The following is a 13,922-nucleotide window of genomic DNA, read 5'->3' as shown; positions in this document are numbered from 1 at the left end:
ATCATTTGAGCTGGTTCTCAGTTCCCTGACTACATACAAGTCTGGTTTTTTTGTGCCTGCATGATTTGGGCACCAAATACTCTGTGCCAAATTGCAGCTCCTGACATGTACTCCTTCATACCTCTAGGTGTCAAGCCATTGACAGCAGCATGATTTCAGAGACAAGACATAGTCTCCCATGTTGAAATTCATTCAAATCCTGGCGTGTCCTTAAGTACCCTCTCATGGTCACGCTGGTGCTGCCAGCTAAAACACAACCAAGAAAAATAATATTGGAGTAGCTCAAGACATAGCCAAATATTGCAGCAGCACCACAGCACTAGTGGAAATTTAAATTTGCCGACTGGAACACTCAGTTGATCGATATTTGGATAATCAATGCTCTACTATACATTTCTAGAACATTGTTGTTGTAAAACTGCTGAAGAGGGATCAATTTGCCCAAAACACGTATATTATGTTTACAGGAAAAACTACTACAGGTGAAAAAATAAAGATTTTCTGATTAAGAACTCCTCCTCTTGTTAATAGCCAATACACTAGTGTAGTAGGACCATTAATCCAATAAGTCCACGTAAAATAAAATTTCACATAAGACCATATCAAATTTAAACCAATGTTTTCTAATTACTTTACATTGCTAACAAAAACATAATATAAAATGTCATATCCAAAAGAATATAGGTGCATTGTACCTTTTCTGCTTTTGCTCTGCACAAAAGGTAACAAGATCAATAATTCTAGCAATAAGAAAACAAAATAAAGCCATACCCCTAACTGGAAGATGATCTTCCAGAAGTAGAGAAGATAAGTCATTTGGATAAGAAAATGAATAACTTTGCTGATATCATTTTGGATTGAGACACCACTCTTGAAAGCATTTTCTGCACTGTCTTTACTGATCTCAATCTTTTGCAAAAAGCTTTCTTGAAAAACAAGTATCCTGCAATCAGACTAATGAAAGAAATGATTACTTTTTGCTTTGAATTATTCTTTTTATATTTGAAGTTGATCCAAGCTAAGGAGAAAGGAAAGACGTAGAAGTACAACAAAGAGAAGATTAGTACAAAGGAAAAGTAAAAATAAGAAAAGAACACTCATCTTTTAACACTTTTTTTTAAATTTTATATCCAATTATAGATGCATTGTATATGCTAGATTTAGGTTAATATTAAGGTAATCACTTGACATTACTAAATACTGTAGTTATTTTCATGTATTTGATACTATATAAGAATGTAATCATATAGTTAAATACATAATACTTAATCTTTGAGAATGTATGTAGAAATTTTAAGATAAATTTAGCATGCTTTAATGACAAACGAACAATCAGTTTGATTCTTATTTAATAATATACTTACACTAATTACTGTAATAAATATATATATATATCAAATATAGAGCCTATATTTATAAAGTATCACATGACAATTTTGTGCACAAACCTTGAAAATGCATTGTATGGAAGAGTTCTGCATTTAGATTTTTAATTAAAAATGCACAGATATGCAAGGAAACAATTCCTAAATGGACTAGAGCATTTATAAATTACTTTGGTCCCTCAATAATTTTTTTTATAATTAAATTTTACATAATTTCATTTGCATTTAAATCTATTAATAAAAAGATTATCTTCATACTAGGGTACAGAGATTCAGCATATTACCATTGATTAAAAATAAATGATTTATAATTTATATTAAAAAAATAAAATTTTAAAGTTAAATTGCTAAAGTTTACTAAATTTTTATTTCACATAAAAATATTTGATGTGAAATTTAAAAAAACCACTATCTTGAAAAATATTTCTTTACACTATATCCAATTTTTTAATTAAATAACATATGTAACAGAATTACACATTGAAGAAATTCATTTTAAATGAATTAAAACTTAGAAAGCATTAAATTTTTGACTGAATTTATTAACTTTTAGACTAATAAATATTAGAAAAAGTTTATTACACTAAACATATTCATTATAGAATTCTATAAACTATAAAAATTGGAAGACTCGTTTAAAATTCTCTTCCAAAAACAAAATTTAACAACAAATAAAATTTGATTTTTTGCTTCAGTTTTCATGATTTATGATTAATGTGCTCAAATTTTTCAGCAAAAGTTTCTAAGTAAATGTATTCATTCTCATTCAAAAAGTATAAAATTTTTTCATTGAAATATTAATATATAAACAAATTTTGGATGGAATATTTAATATTAATTTATATTACTACAGTATATACATGCTTGCATTTTTAATGGAAGGCACTGAATTTAAGGCCAAATGGAATGCTAAGAGGTCATTTCAAGAATATTAAACTTTGAAGCTTAAAATCAATAATTAAGTAGTAAACCTATGTAGATCAAATAAACTTCATTGTTTTTGAAGTATCATTTCTTCAAGTAGTTTGTATCTTTCTGCCATTGCATCATATATCTAGAAAAATATATTAATATATCAACACACATATGTCGTAACATAATTTGATGTGTTTGTTATTTTAGTGAACTAATATTGAATAATTTATAAACTATTCTATTTTAAAATGTAAAATGTTGTAAAAAAACAATATGAAATTCATATCATAATTAAATTCTTGATTAAGGTGGTCACCTTAATCAAGATTTTAACTTTGATGAAGTGGGACAAAATTGACGGGGGTAGAGGTTGTCTTGTTGAGAAAAGTTGTTAAGAAAAATTGAGCAACAAAATTTTATCATCAAAGAATGCAAAAATTGTATTACATTTAAATTTCAACATTTGCAAAAAAATTGCTTAAATACTGAGTAAGTAGTTAGTATGTACATGATTACATGAACATATTTTATTGTTAGTTTATAAAATAAACAAAATGGCTTTGCCATTTTTGGGACGAGACTATCTCGAAGAGCACGAGCAATGCATGAGCAAATCTCACTCGCTCCTGTTTGTAGAAACAGTCATCATTTGAGCTGGTTCTCAGTTCCCTGACTACATACAAGTCTGGTTTTTTTGTGCCTGCATGATTTGGGCACCAAATACTCTGTGCCAAATTGCAGCTCCTGACATGTACTCCTTCATACCTCTAGGTGTCAAGCCATTGACAGCAGCATGATTTCAGAGACAAGACAGTCTCATCAAAAATTAATTTTACAAAAAATTGATTGTCATAAAGTACCTATGATGAACTATATTTTAACAATTATTTTAATCCTGTATTTCTTTCTAAATAATAATAATAATAATAATACTAACTTGTATTACTTTTCCTCTGAATTTACAATAATAAAGTGACACTCAAGGCAATTTTTCTTATTATATAATACTGTTGTAACCAAAATGAATCCTAGTCCCACCGCTAGCAATAAATTGATGCAAATGGATGTGCTTACTCTTGCTAGTCACTAGCTTTCTAAGGCGGCGGCGGCGACAGATGAACTCTGCTCCATGTAACACGCAACTACAACATGTTCGCTCGTTTGGACAGCCTGTGAACATGCACTGCTCCGTTGCTGCAGTTGTGCACCCCAAACCATTTTCTGTCAGTCTTTGCTGGTGCAGCATTCTTTATTTCTGATGCTCATGCACACCTTGGTACTGATACATGTGATACAAAATGATCTTTATGAATCCTTATTCTTGATAGTTGAATATGCTTTTAATGAGTGTAAAAAAAATTGATGTTCTTTAAACTTACAATACCAGTATAAATAAAATTAATCTCAAAAGAATTTAAAACATATTAATTATGATATTAAGATATGACAACTGTAAATGATATAACTAATGTCACCAAACCACTAATCTAAAAAACTATATAAATTAAACAAAAAGAAAAGTTAAAAAATATTGTAGAATTATTATTAATAAATAACTTTTTTTAATAGATGATAGTGATAGAATAAACTACTATTACAGTAGAATCCTATTTAACCAAGATTGCATTATTCTGCATAAGATGAATTGTGGGAGAGTAGTTTGTTTATAAAATAAACATTCTGTGTTATCAAAGTTTTTGATTATTTGAAATATACTGTCAACATTATCTTAAATAGAGGGGATTCTACTATAATAGTAATTTTTTTTTAAAGCCATGAAACGTGTTCAAAATTTATCAGAGAAATAAAACTTTTTATGAAATTCTTAACAATTTTCTTAATTTTTGAATAATACTTTGTCTATTTTATTGTTTGATTTCTTAAATACTAAACAATATTGCAAAATTTATAATTCATAACTTTGTAAAAATGTCAATCATAATTACAAATTTGTATAAAGTAATATGTAGTTAATAACCACTTATNACTGCAGACGGAGGCGTCGGTGGGTGGCTGTTAACGATAGAACACATACTGGGCGTCAGGAGATCAATCCGCCTTCTACTAAGCGCCTGGAAATGGTGCAGCTGAATACACGGTTCCGTAATGCAGGTGCCACCGCTGCATGAATGGTAGACGATGAAGCTGTAGGCGCTGTTCATGCTTGATGTACAATGAGACGATCCTCCCTTCTGGTGGTCTGTCGATAGCGTCCGGAACCCATTTGCCATTCGTGTGTACCCCTACTTACCCACTGCTCATAACACATCCTAACAGTTCTATCAGAACGGTTTAGATGGCGGCCAATCTGGCGGTATGACCATCCTCCTCCTCTCAATCCAACAATGCAACCTCTCTCAAACTCACTTAACTGAGTGTAAGGCTGTCGAATGCGTCGTAGAGGCATGTCTGTCACTCAATGAAGTCAAAACCATGAATAAAAGCGCAGAACATATGCACAAGTCGTCACAGCATGCACCTTTATACCAGGCAGCGGAAACATTTTTTCTTCTCTGGTGATGATATAACACAAGAACCTACTCTCAAAAGCTAATCATTTACATATCTAGCTAAGATGATGCAACATATCAATTTTTATTCAAATCCAACAAGTCCTTCATGATGCGTTATTTTTTTTGTCGTCCAGTGTATTAATATAATTTAATGAAAGTAATTCAAACCATACCTCAGCTGCATCCTTCATTGGCTTTGCAGCAAGTTGAAATTCTGGTCCTATTTCCACAGTTTCGTCAAATGATTTAGTACCTATTAAACCTATTACAGTAAATAAATGAAATATTCAATTAAAGTACATCAAAACAAAGTATAAAATTCATATAAAAAAATAAATACTTTATTTATAAGGAAATATTTATACTATGTAACTATGATTAGTTTGATATAAAAATACTTGAACTTTATTTAATATTGAGATACAAAGTTGAAAAAAAAAAAATAGTATTCAAAATTTTCTTTGAAGAAATTTGTCAATGTTATATCTTAAAAGGATATTTATTCCATTGTGTTTATCGACAATGACATTTTTATATTATATAAAGTAATATATTTAATGTTGATATCTATAAGATCTAAAAATATAACTAAACATTTAAGAAATTCCTTTCACAGAACACTCACAAGAAATGTTCTGTTCAAATCAGGGCTGTGGAGTCGGAGTCATCAAAAATCCGCTGACTCTGACTCCAACTGCTTTTTACTTTCCCAACTTGTTATGTATATAAAATGGAAAAGTATTGGAATCATGTCAAATTTGATCCTCCAAGTTTTTTGCAAATCTACACATTTGGAGACTCCTGAACCCAAAAAATGTCAAATAAAGGGGGAAAATTCGTGTGTGTGTATGTTTTGGCATCTAATTTGTTTAATTTCTTTATTCTCTGTTCTGAGATATTGAACATCTCAAAATGGGTATAAAGTTTAAGAAACTAAATTTGACACGATAGCTTGTGTATAAAAGGGTATTAATGCTATTAAATTTTGGTTCTTAATTAAAGGTTGACAAGGTGGAGACACAAGTGGTCATGTGTCATATCTTCAGTGTGGTTAGATTTAATGAATATTTTACTCAGTATTAGCATTCACAATTTTTTTTTTATAAAACTTGTCTGTACCCTCAAAATTAAGTTTGAGTTCTAATATGAGCACAGACAGAAAAAAAATCTTACAAAATTTAATGATGATTTTTACAATGTACTGGAAAAAGTAAATTGACCATTCTTCAAATTTGGATGTTAAAATGGCACTACTGCACTATCCAGATATTATCCATCAACCCAAGTTTCAGTAGAGCATTTATTTTCCACTCTTAAAATTATTAAATCTGATTTAAGAGCTTTCACGAATACTGACTTAATAGAAGTAATTCAGTTTATAACTGAGATGGAAAATAAGCAACCTTTTTCTTTACCAGTCTAAATGTTATATTTCTTATTCTTGACTTAGTTTAATTATATACAGCATCTTTTTTAAACTAATTTGTTTGTGGCCTGTATTTGCTGTTTTTATTTATACATGCGTACCAAATACCATTGCCATCATCAAACAAGTCAATAAATATGAATTTATAAAGTAGACATGACAAATTTTAATGTTTAATTGATTTTTTAAAAATCATTTTATTTTGTATTTTCAAAAAAAGCAATCAGAATAGTCATCATTATTACTTTCCCAGCTGTTATACAGTATAGCCCTGTAACAAAGGAAAAGAGTGGCAGCCAGTCAAAAAATGGCTTCCCCAGATTTTTATTCTTTTGAAGCCTTGAAGCATAGAAAAGTGAAAAAACATTTTGGGTTTATTCTGTATGCACAGATGTTAGAATGTGTGTGCAGAGGCCAAACCTTGATAAGCTGGACTTTCTGAAAGTCACTAATATCTATAAAGAGATTTGATTATTTATTTAGTATTTAGTTTTTACTTTTAAATGCCCTGTTGTTTTGTTTACTTGTAATGTTTTATATGTTTGTTGTTGTTTTTTTGTTGTTAATTTATATTATATATTTATTATTAAAAATTTTCATTTGACATGGCACAGCTTATCCTATATGGCTCTTGTGCCAAAAAACCCAAATTAACCAACCAACCAACCTCGAATATGTGTGGGACATAATTTAGTTCAACCACTTTGAATCTTAATAACTCCTGTGTTAAACCATCTGACTCCGATTGAGAAACCACAGAAGTTATTAAGCTTCAAATAGGGTGAACTAAATCATGCCCCCCCTCACACAGTCTAACATCCATACATACAGGGGAAAAAAATCTTTTGCATGTCTTGCCATTTCAACGTGTCCTGAGTCCAAAAATGTAAAAATTTCGAGGGTCATTTTTTGGCTGATTGTTACACTTTCCCTCTGTTATAACAGCTAAGAAAGTAAAAATTATCAAATACATATTTATATATTGACTATGTCATTACTTGGAGGAGTCTTTTAGCTTTGGAATAAAAAGTTTCTATGTTCTATCTCTATATATTGAAACTTTTATTCTGTCACGTGATGACATCAAAATTTCTGGGCCTAGTTTGGTAACAAATCTGCTCCTGGCCAGAGTCAGACAGTAAGAAAAAGTCGGAGTTGGTAGATTTTTACATGACTCCACAGCCCTGATTTAAATATTAAAAACATGCAATTTTAATGACAAGAGTAAGACTTTAATAAAAATAATCATAAAATATCTAGAAAAATATTTTTGTCATTTGTTTGGTTTAAAACTGGTGGAGCGAAATGAGTAAACAAAAAAACTTTTTATGAACATTTTTTCTTATTTTATAGTCAATTTTCACTCAGATATGGATCATCATTAAAACTGTGTTTTTAGTAATTTATACAATGTTCAGGAGGGTCTTTTTTAGTTAAAAGTCCATAGGATCACCATCAAAAGCTTCACAACAATAATATTTTAAATTAAAATTGAAATATTTTAGATCTGCATTACTAAAGAAACTATAATGAGTATTTATAAGTTATTATTATTTGCTTTGTATCTAATAGAATCCATTACAGTGTTTTGTTAATTGGCTATTCTATCCAATTTTTTTAACTAGATTTGTCCCAACAGTTAAACACAGACCACTTTTACTCCTTATAATATCCTTTATTAAAATTGAAATGCATTTCAGACTTTTTTAGTCCCTCTATCCCTCTTCAGTTGATTTTACAATCATTAGATAAATAAATAATGAACTTACTGGATAATGTATAACTAAAAACACGACACCTTATTAATCCAGCAATATTTAATAAGATAATAATAATGTTTTCGACTGTTTTAAACAGCCTTCATCAGTTAAACTATTTCAAACTAAAAGAATGCTAAAAATAGAATACAAGCTTTTAAAACCTCAAATTCCAACGTAAAACGCAGTCGTATAATAAAACGTACAAAAATTGCGCATACGATTCTTATCAGAATAAAAATACACATAATCAATTTTTTTTTTTTTGGCCGAAATAATGCCTATTATAAGATTACCATTATGCGCTACGGTAAAATGATTTCCATGCGGTGGATAAACAATCCGCATCCCTGTGGTTAATACAGCCCGTGTTAATGTGGACTTTGTATATTTCCAACTTCTCAAGATACTTCAGCGCCTGCTTGTTGTTCGTGGCCCTGATGATAGAGGCCTTGTCCCAATGCACGTCGACTTCCTGTTGTTTAGCGAAAGCCGCGAATACAGTGCTATCCAAGTTCTTAGTGATGGAGTATTTATGTTCTTTAATTCTCTGCATTAAATGTCGCAAAGTTGCACCAACGTATAAAAGATCTGAGTTAAATCGGCGATCCTTTAAAGGTATAGCATACACACCCGTTCTAGTATTCTGGTTTTCTTTTTTCTTGTCGTTTCTTAATAATCTATATATCTTAGGATTACACCGATATAGCATTCTTATGTTATTGTTGTTGGTCACTTTCTTCATCAATGTGTGCAAGAAAGGAAATTAATTAAGGACACTTTTCTTCTTTCATTCCTAGTCAGAAGTTGTCGTTTTGTTTGTTTCTGAAACTTATTAATAAGCCCTTCAATTTCTCTTGTTCGATAACCATGCTGCAAAGCTGTTGTACGAATGTTATTTAATTCTTTATATATATCATAAACACTGGTACAATGTGTGTATCCACGCTTGATCCATGCACGAAATGCCGCATGTTTAAAATTCCTAGGATCGAAAGAATTTTTTGGAATAATAATAGGCTGATAACTCGGTTTTTTATAAATGTCTGTCCATATTTCACCCTCTTTGCATGTGATTGAAAGATCAAGAAAATTTACATTATAAGCACTTTCTTGGTCCAATGATAATGTCAGACCATACGGGTTTTCGTTGATCTTATTAAGAAATTCCCGACTGCAACCATCATTCCTCCATAGTATGAAAACATCATCTACATATCTTGCGTACAAAATGATATCATTTTGAAATAAGGAAAGAACTTTGTTTTCCAAACGACGCAAAACCAATTCACATAAAATAGCGGACATAGGGCTGCCCATTGGGACCCCTCTTCCTTGCAAATATGTCACTCCCTCAAAGACAAAAAACGATGTGTAACATATCAAATTTGCTAGCTCCAAAATGTGTGCATGGTATCTCGCCGGATTTTCTATATTAGCAAAAAGAAAGTCTCTTAGCTCGCAAAAACATGGCGGTAATCTTATGGATGGAAACAAGGATTTAAAATCCATTACAGTCATACATTCATTATCTTTGAGGGTAATGCTCCTGAGCTTCTCCACAAGCTGTACTGCGTTTTTTATAGCAAAGGGGTATTCCTGTATTTTCGGTTTTATAAAATTGACCAGTTGCTTCTCAGTGGCAAAGGTAGGAGATCCACATTTCTCAATAACAGGGCGTAATTGGCAATCAGGCTTATGGGTTTTGCCAAAAGCGAAAATTCTTGGTGTTTTTGGAGCCTGCAAAACTGAGTTATGCATACGCAAAAAATGAGCCAATGGGGTTAAAGTGAATCTCTTGACCCTTTGTTGTAGCGATTCTAAAAACTTGTCGGGAGCATGTTGACATTCAGTGATTCATGTTGACATTCATTAAAATGATTTCCATGCGGTGGATTGTTTATCCACCGCATGGAAATCATTTTACCATAGCGTATAATGGTAATCTTATAATAGGCATTATTGTGGCAAAAAAAAATTTGATTATGTGTATTTTTATTTTATTTTTATTCCGATAAGAATCGTATGCGCAATTTTTGTACGTTTTATTATACGACTGTGTTTTACGTTGGAATTTGAGTTTTTAAAAGCTTGTATTCTATTTTTAGCATTCTTTTAGTTTGAAATAGTTTAACTGATGAAGGCTGTTTAAAACAGTCGAAAACGTTATTATTATCTTATTAAACATTGCTGGATTAATAAGGTGTTATGTTTTTTAGTTTTACAATCATTATTCTGACATTTGGTAACCTTACAATAAAATTTAAAAATTTGTAAAATATTGTATATTTATATAACTTACATATTACTAAACATTTAAAAAAAATATCATTTAACTAACAAACTCATATGTTTAAGTTTGTCTTCTAAATGTTTTAAAAGTGCTATGAGACTACTATGAATGTAAACTGGTCTTTATTGATATTTTATTAAAATGTTTAATAATTGTCTTTAAAGTTATATAAATATACAATATTTTATAAGTTTTTAAATTTTATTATAAGGTTGCCAAATGTCAGAATAACAATTGTAAAATCAACTGAAGACAAACTAAAGAGTTTGAAATGCGTTTCAATTTCAATAAAGGATATTATAAGGAGTAAAAGTGGTCATCTATGTCTAACTGTTGTGACAAATCTAGTTTAAAAAATTGGATAGAATAGCCAATTACAAAAAACAATAATGATTATATGAGGGCTATTTTTTTTTTTTTGAGGCTTCAATGGTACATAAAACAAAGACAAGTGTAGATAACTAAATGAATTTATTACCAAAAGTTAGGTACATGGTTACTTTTCAACATAATCACCGTGAAGATTGAGGAATTTGTCATATCTGTGGACAAGCTTTTCCATCCCCTTGTCATAGAATGTTGCCGCCAGTGAATTGAGATGGCCTTAACAATGTTTTGAAGATCGTCATTAGTTCATTAGTCTCAAACCTCTGCCCTGCAAGCCATATTTTCAGTTCAGGAAAGGAGTGGAAGTCTTCACATTAAAAAGTTTTAAGCTGGGCGAAAGTCTTCACCACCTTTAAACACCTAGCGTATAGCCCCAATTTAGCGCTGAGTGAATTCCACCTCTTTCCTGAACAGGGAAAGTGGTTAGAAAGGTAGAGGTTCGAGACTAATGATGATCTTCAAAACAGCATTAGGGCCCATCTCAAGTTATTGGCGGTAACATTTTATGAGAATGGGATGGACAAGCTCATCCACAGATATGATAAATGCCTTAATCTTCACGGTGATTATGTCAAAAAGTAACCATGTTTGTACCTAACTTTTGGTAATAAATTTATTTTGTTATTTATACTTGTATTTGTTTTATGGACCATTGGAGCTTGAAAAAAAAAAACAGCCAAGGTATTTATGTAAATACCTTGGCTGTTTTACATAAAGATCATTATCTACTAATTCATAATAGAATTAATTACCATGTTTAGCTCTGTATGCAGAACCAAGACATGCAGAGTTGCTGATTTCTTGTACATATACTGGAGTATTAAAGACATCAGCTAATACCTTTGGGAAAAAACTGTTTCAAAATTAACTTTATTTGAATATACATATGAGATGTATAGTTTCTTAAATGGCTTTAAAAAATTAGCTAAACATTTGATCAAATACATTTTTTTTGTTCTTTTCAATTATAATTGTTATAAATTTCTAAACCAGTCACAAAACAGAAAGAAAAGATAAAAATGAAGATGAAAATTGGAGGTTAGTGTCAGCTACATTCACAGCCATTATGTTTCAGACCCACAAAAAGTGGAGTAGGCCAGTTTGGAAATCATACACCTCATATATATAAATTAATATGCAAAAAATTATCAATATATTACATCTGCAAATGTAAAAAAATAAATTTTCTAAATGAAAAACAAGAGTCAAAACTTACTTGTATAATTGATTTATTTGCAGAAGCACCACCTGTGACTAATACTCTTGAAGATTTTCCTTAAAATTAATATATTTATTCTATTAATCTTTATTTCTTTATTTAAAGTTAATAAAGATAAATAATTATTATTATTATTTAGCAAGTTGTATTCTACTTAATTAATACCAATGCCTGGATGAAGATCAAGGCATAGCTATTGAGAAAGTTATTTTATTTATATGTTGTTAGTACTGTATTTTCGTGGAATGATTGGCATGCTGGTCTATCCGGGGGGACCAGGAAATCAGATATTTTCATATGATAAAAACCAGCATACCGGTTTAAGTGAGATTATATATATCTCTTTAGATGGCTCATTGAAAAAACAAGAGAGTTATGTCAGGTAAAAACAAACAAGTTTTTATTTTAAAACTGCAAAACTGTCAGCATTACATCAAAAACTACGATTACATGTTTAATTTCTTCATTTTGTCTTCTTTCTAACAATGTAAAATACTCATGGAATTCCAAAAGTGCTTTTTTTATGCTGGTTTTTATGGTTTCCTTCCATAATATGATTGATATATGTTTATAAAGTTTCTATAGTGTTTCTAAAGTTTTGTGTAGTGTATATAGTATAATGCCTGTATAATAAATGATTAATCATGCTATGTATATCTATTCTCCACAGATGCTTTATTTCATGGGCAAGTTTTGACAATTTTAGTGTATGTGTTTTGTATGTTGAATGTGTTCAGAATAGATATTGTGAGAATCCAGGGGCTGTTTTTCTATAATTTTTAATGAAAAGATACATTTAGAAACTTTCCCTTTTACAGTCCATTTCCCACAGAGTTAGGAACAGGAGAATAGCAAATATTGACTTAACTGTCAACAAGTCCTTTCCTCCCTCACATTGACCCACGAAATTATTGCAAATATGTTATAGTGATCGATTGTCAAATGTGAGAAAGTTGATATTTAATTTAGTCTAAGGAGGAAATCTAAAAACAATTGAAGGAAATACTAAACCTTCGAATTGACTTTGTTTAGTTTTAATCGGACAGCTATGACACCTTTGACATGTCATTGCTATCAAACAAATGATTACCTGATTAGATTCCCACACTTAATGTGGATATAATGTGACTGCACCCAATCTTTGGGTGATCAGTCCCAAAGGAATAAATTTTGCCTTGTGAAGTATGTAAGTGACTTCCAGCACATATTCTCCCAGTTCTCCAGATCTTTGCTCCCTACCGATCGCCCATCCAATGGACCATATCACCAACGTCCAATACAACCGGATTGGGAACCAATGGCCCGCTGTACAAGGTAAAGTATGTTCAATTACGCTTGTAAACTCACTCTCAATTAGAAGTAGATAGGACGAGGGAATTATATCCCTAGCACCTTGCGAGAGCCATATATACACTTAACAAGTAGCTGAATGTTTAGTAGTAGCTGTATATTGTAATCTGGGTTTTAGATATATATTAAATTTGTTTTGTTAAACATGGTGTTGACTCAATTATTAAGAACTTGGACCCCTAACCAATCTTTATATCTTTACCAAAGAGAAGGTCACGAGAAAAAATTTGACTTTCATTTCAAGTGCCATAATTTCTACTTGGTGTAATATTGTTTTTACATCTCAGATGTTTACTTTGGATATAAATTGTTTTTCTTTTTTTTTTTTTATTAATTTGACTAATTAATTTTTTCACTGCCCTTCTATTGGTTTTGAGTTATTTATGATTATTACAGTGGTCTCGACTGCACCAGAAAATCGATTGGCGCCCGCGAAAATTCAAAAATACAAAAATGAAGTATATTACCAAGTAACCCAGTGAGAACTGCTTGCCTATCATTTTAGTTGAAAATACAAGAAGTTTTATTCCAAGCAAGCATCGCAAGCCCGCTAGGTTAATTTCTGCTGCTTGCTTGGAATAAAATTTCTTGTATTTTATATTAAAATGATAGGCAAGCAATTCTGTTAAAAGCACTGGCACTGAACGTTTCGCTTCATGCAGTCTATTTTGCAACTT

General features: G+C 30.7%; 1 protein-coding gene across 1 annotated transcript in view; it reads right to left on the bottom strand.

Annotated features, from left to right (window-relative positions):
* Positions 1 to 280: 280 nt before the first annotated feature.
* The window catches only part of LOC111638461 (xylulose kinase-like), an 18,932-nt gene continuing 5,290 nt past the window's right edge, over positions 281 to 13,922 (bottom strand). The window contains exons 3-6 of the mRNA XM_023384182.1: positions 11,893 to 11,951; positions 11,429 to 11,516; positions 4,987 to 5,075; positions 281 to 2,439 (exon numbers count right to left, since the gene is read on the bottom strand). Of these exons, the coding sequence (XP_023239950.1) occupies positions 2,377 to 2,439; positions 4,987 to 5,075; positions 11,429 to 11,516; positions 11,893 to 11,951 (299 nt within the window). The 3' untranslated portion in view covers positions 281 to 2,376. The remainder of the gene's footprint in view (positions 2,440 to 4,986; positions 5,076 to 11,428; positions 11,517 to 11,892; positions 11,952 to 13,922) is intronic.

Source organism: Centruroides sculpturatus, unplaced genomic scaffold (assembly GCF_000671375.1).
Source record: "Centruroides sculpturatus isolate CEXI.00-Female unplaced genomic scaffold, Cexi_2.0 scaffold1204, whole genome shotgun sequence".
Lineage (NCBI taxonomy): Eukaryota > Metazoa > Arthropoda > Arachnida > Scorpiones > Buthidae > Centruroides > Centruroides sculpturatus.
Note: the sequence above shows the minus strand (reverse complement) of the source record. Positions and strands in the feature narration are given on the sequence as shown.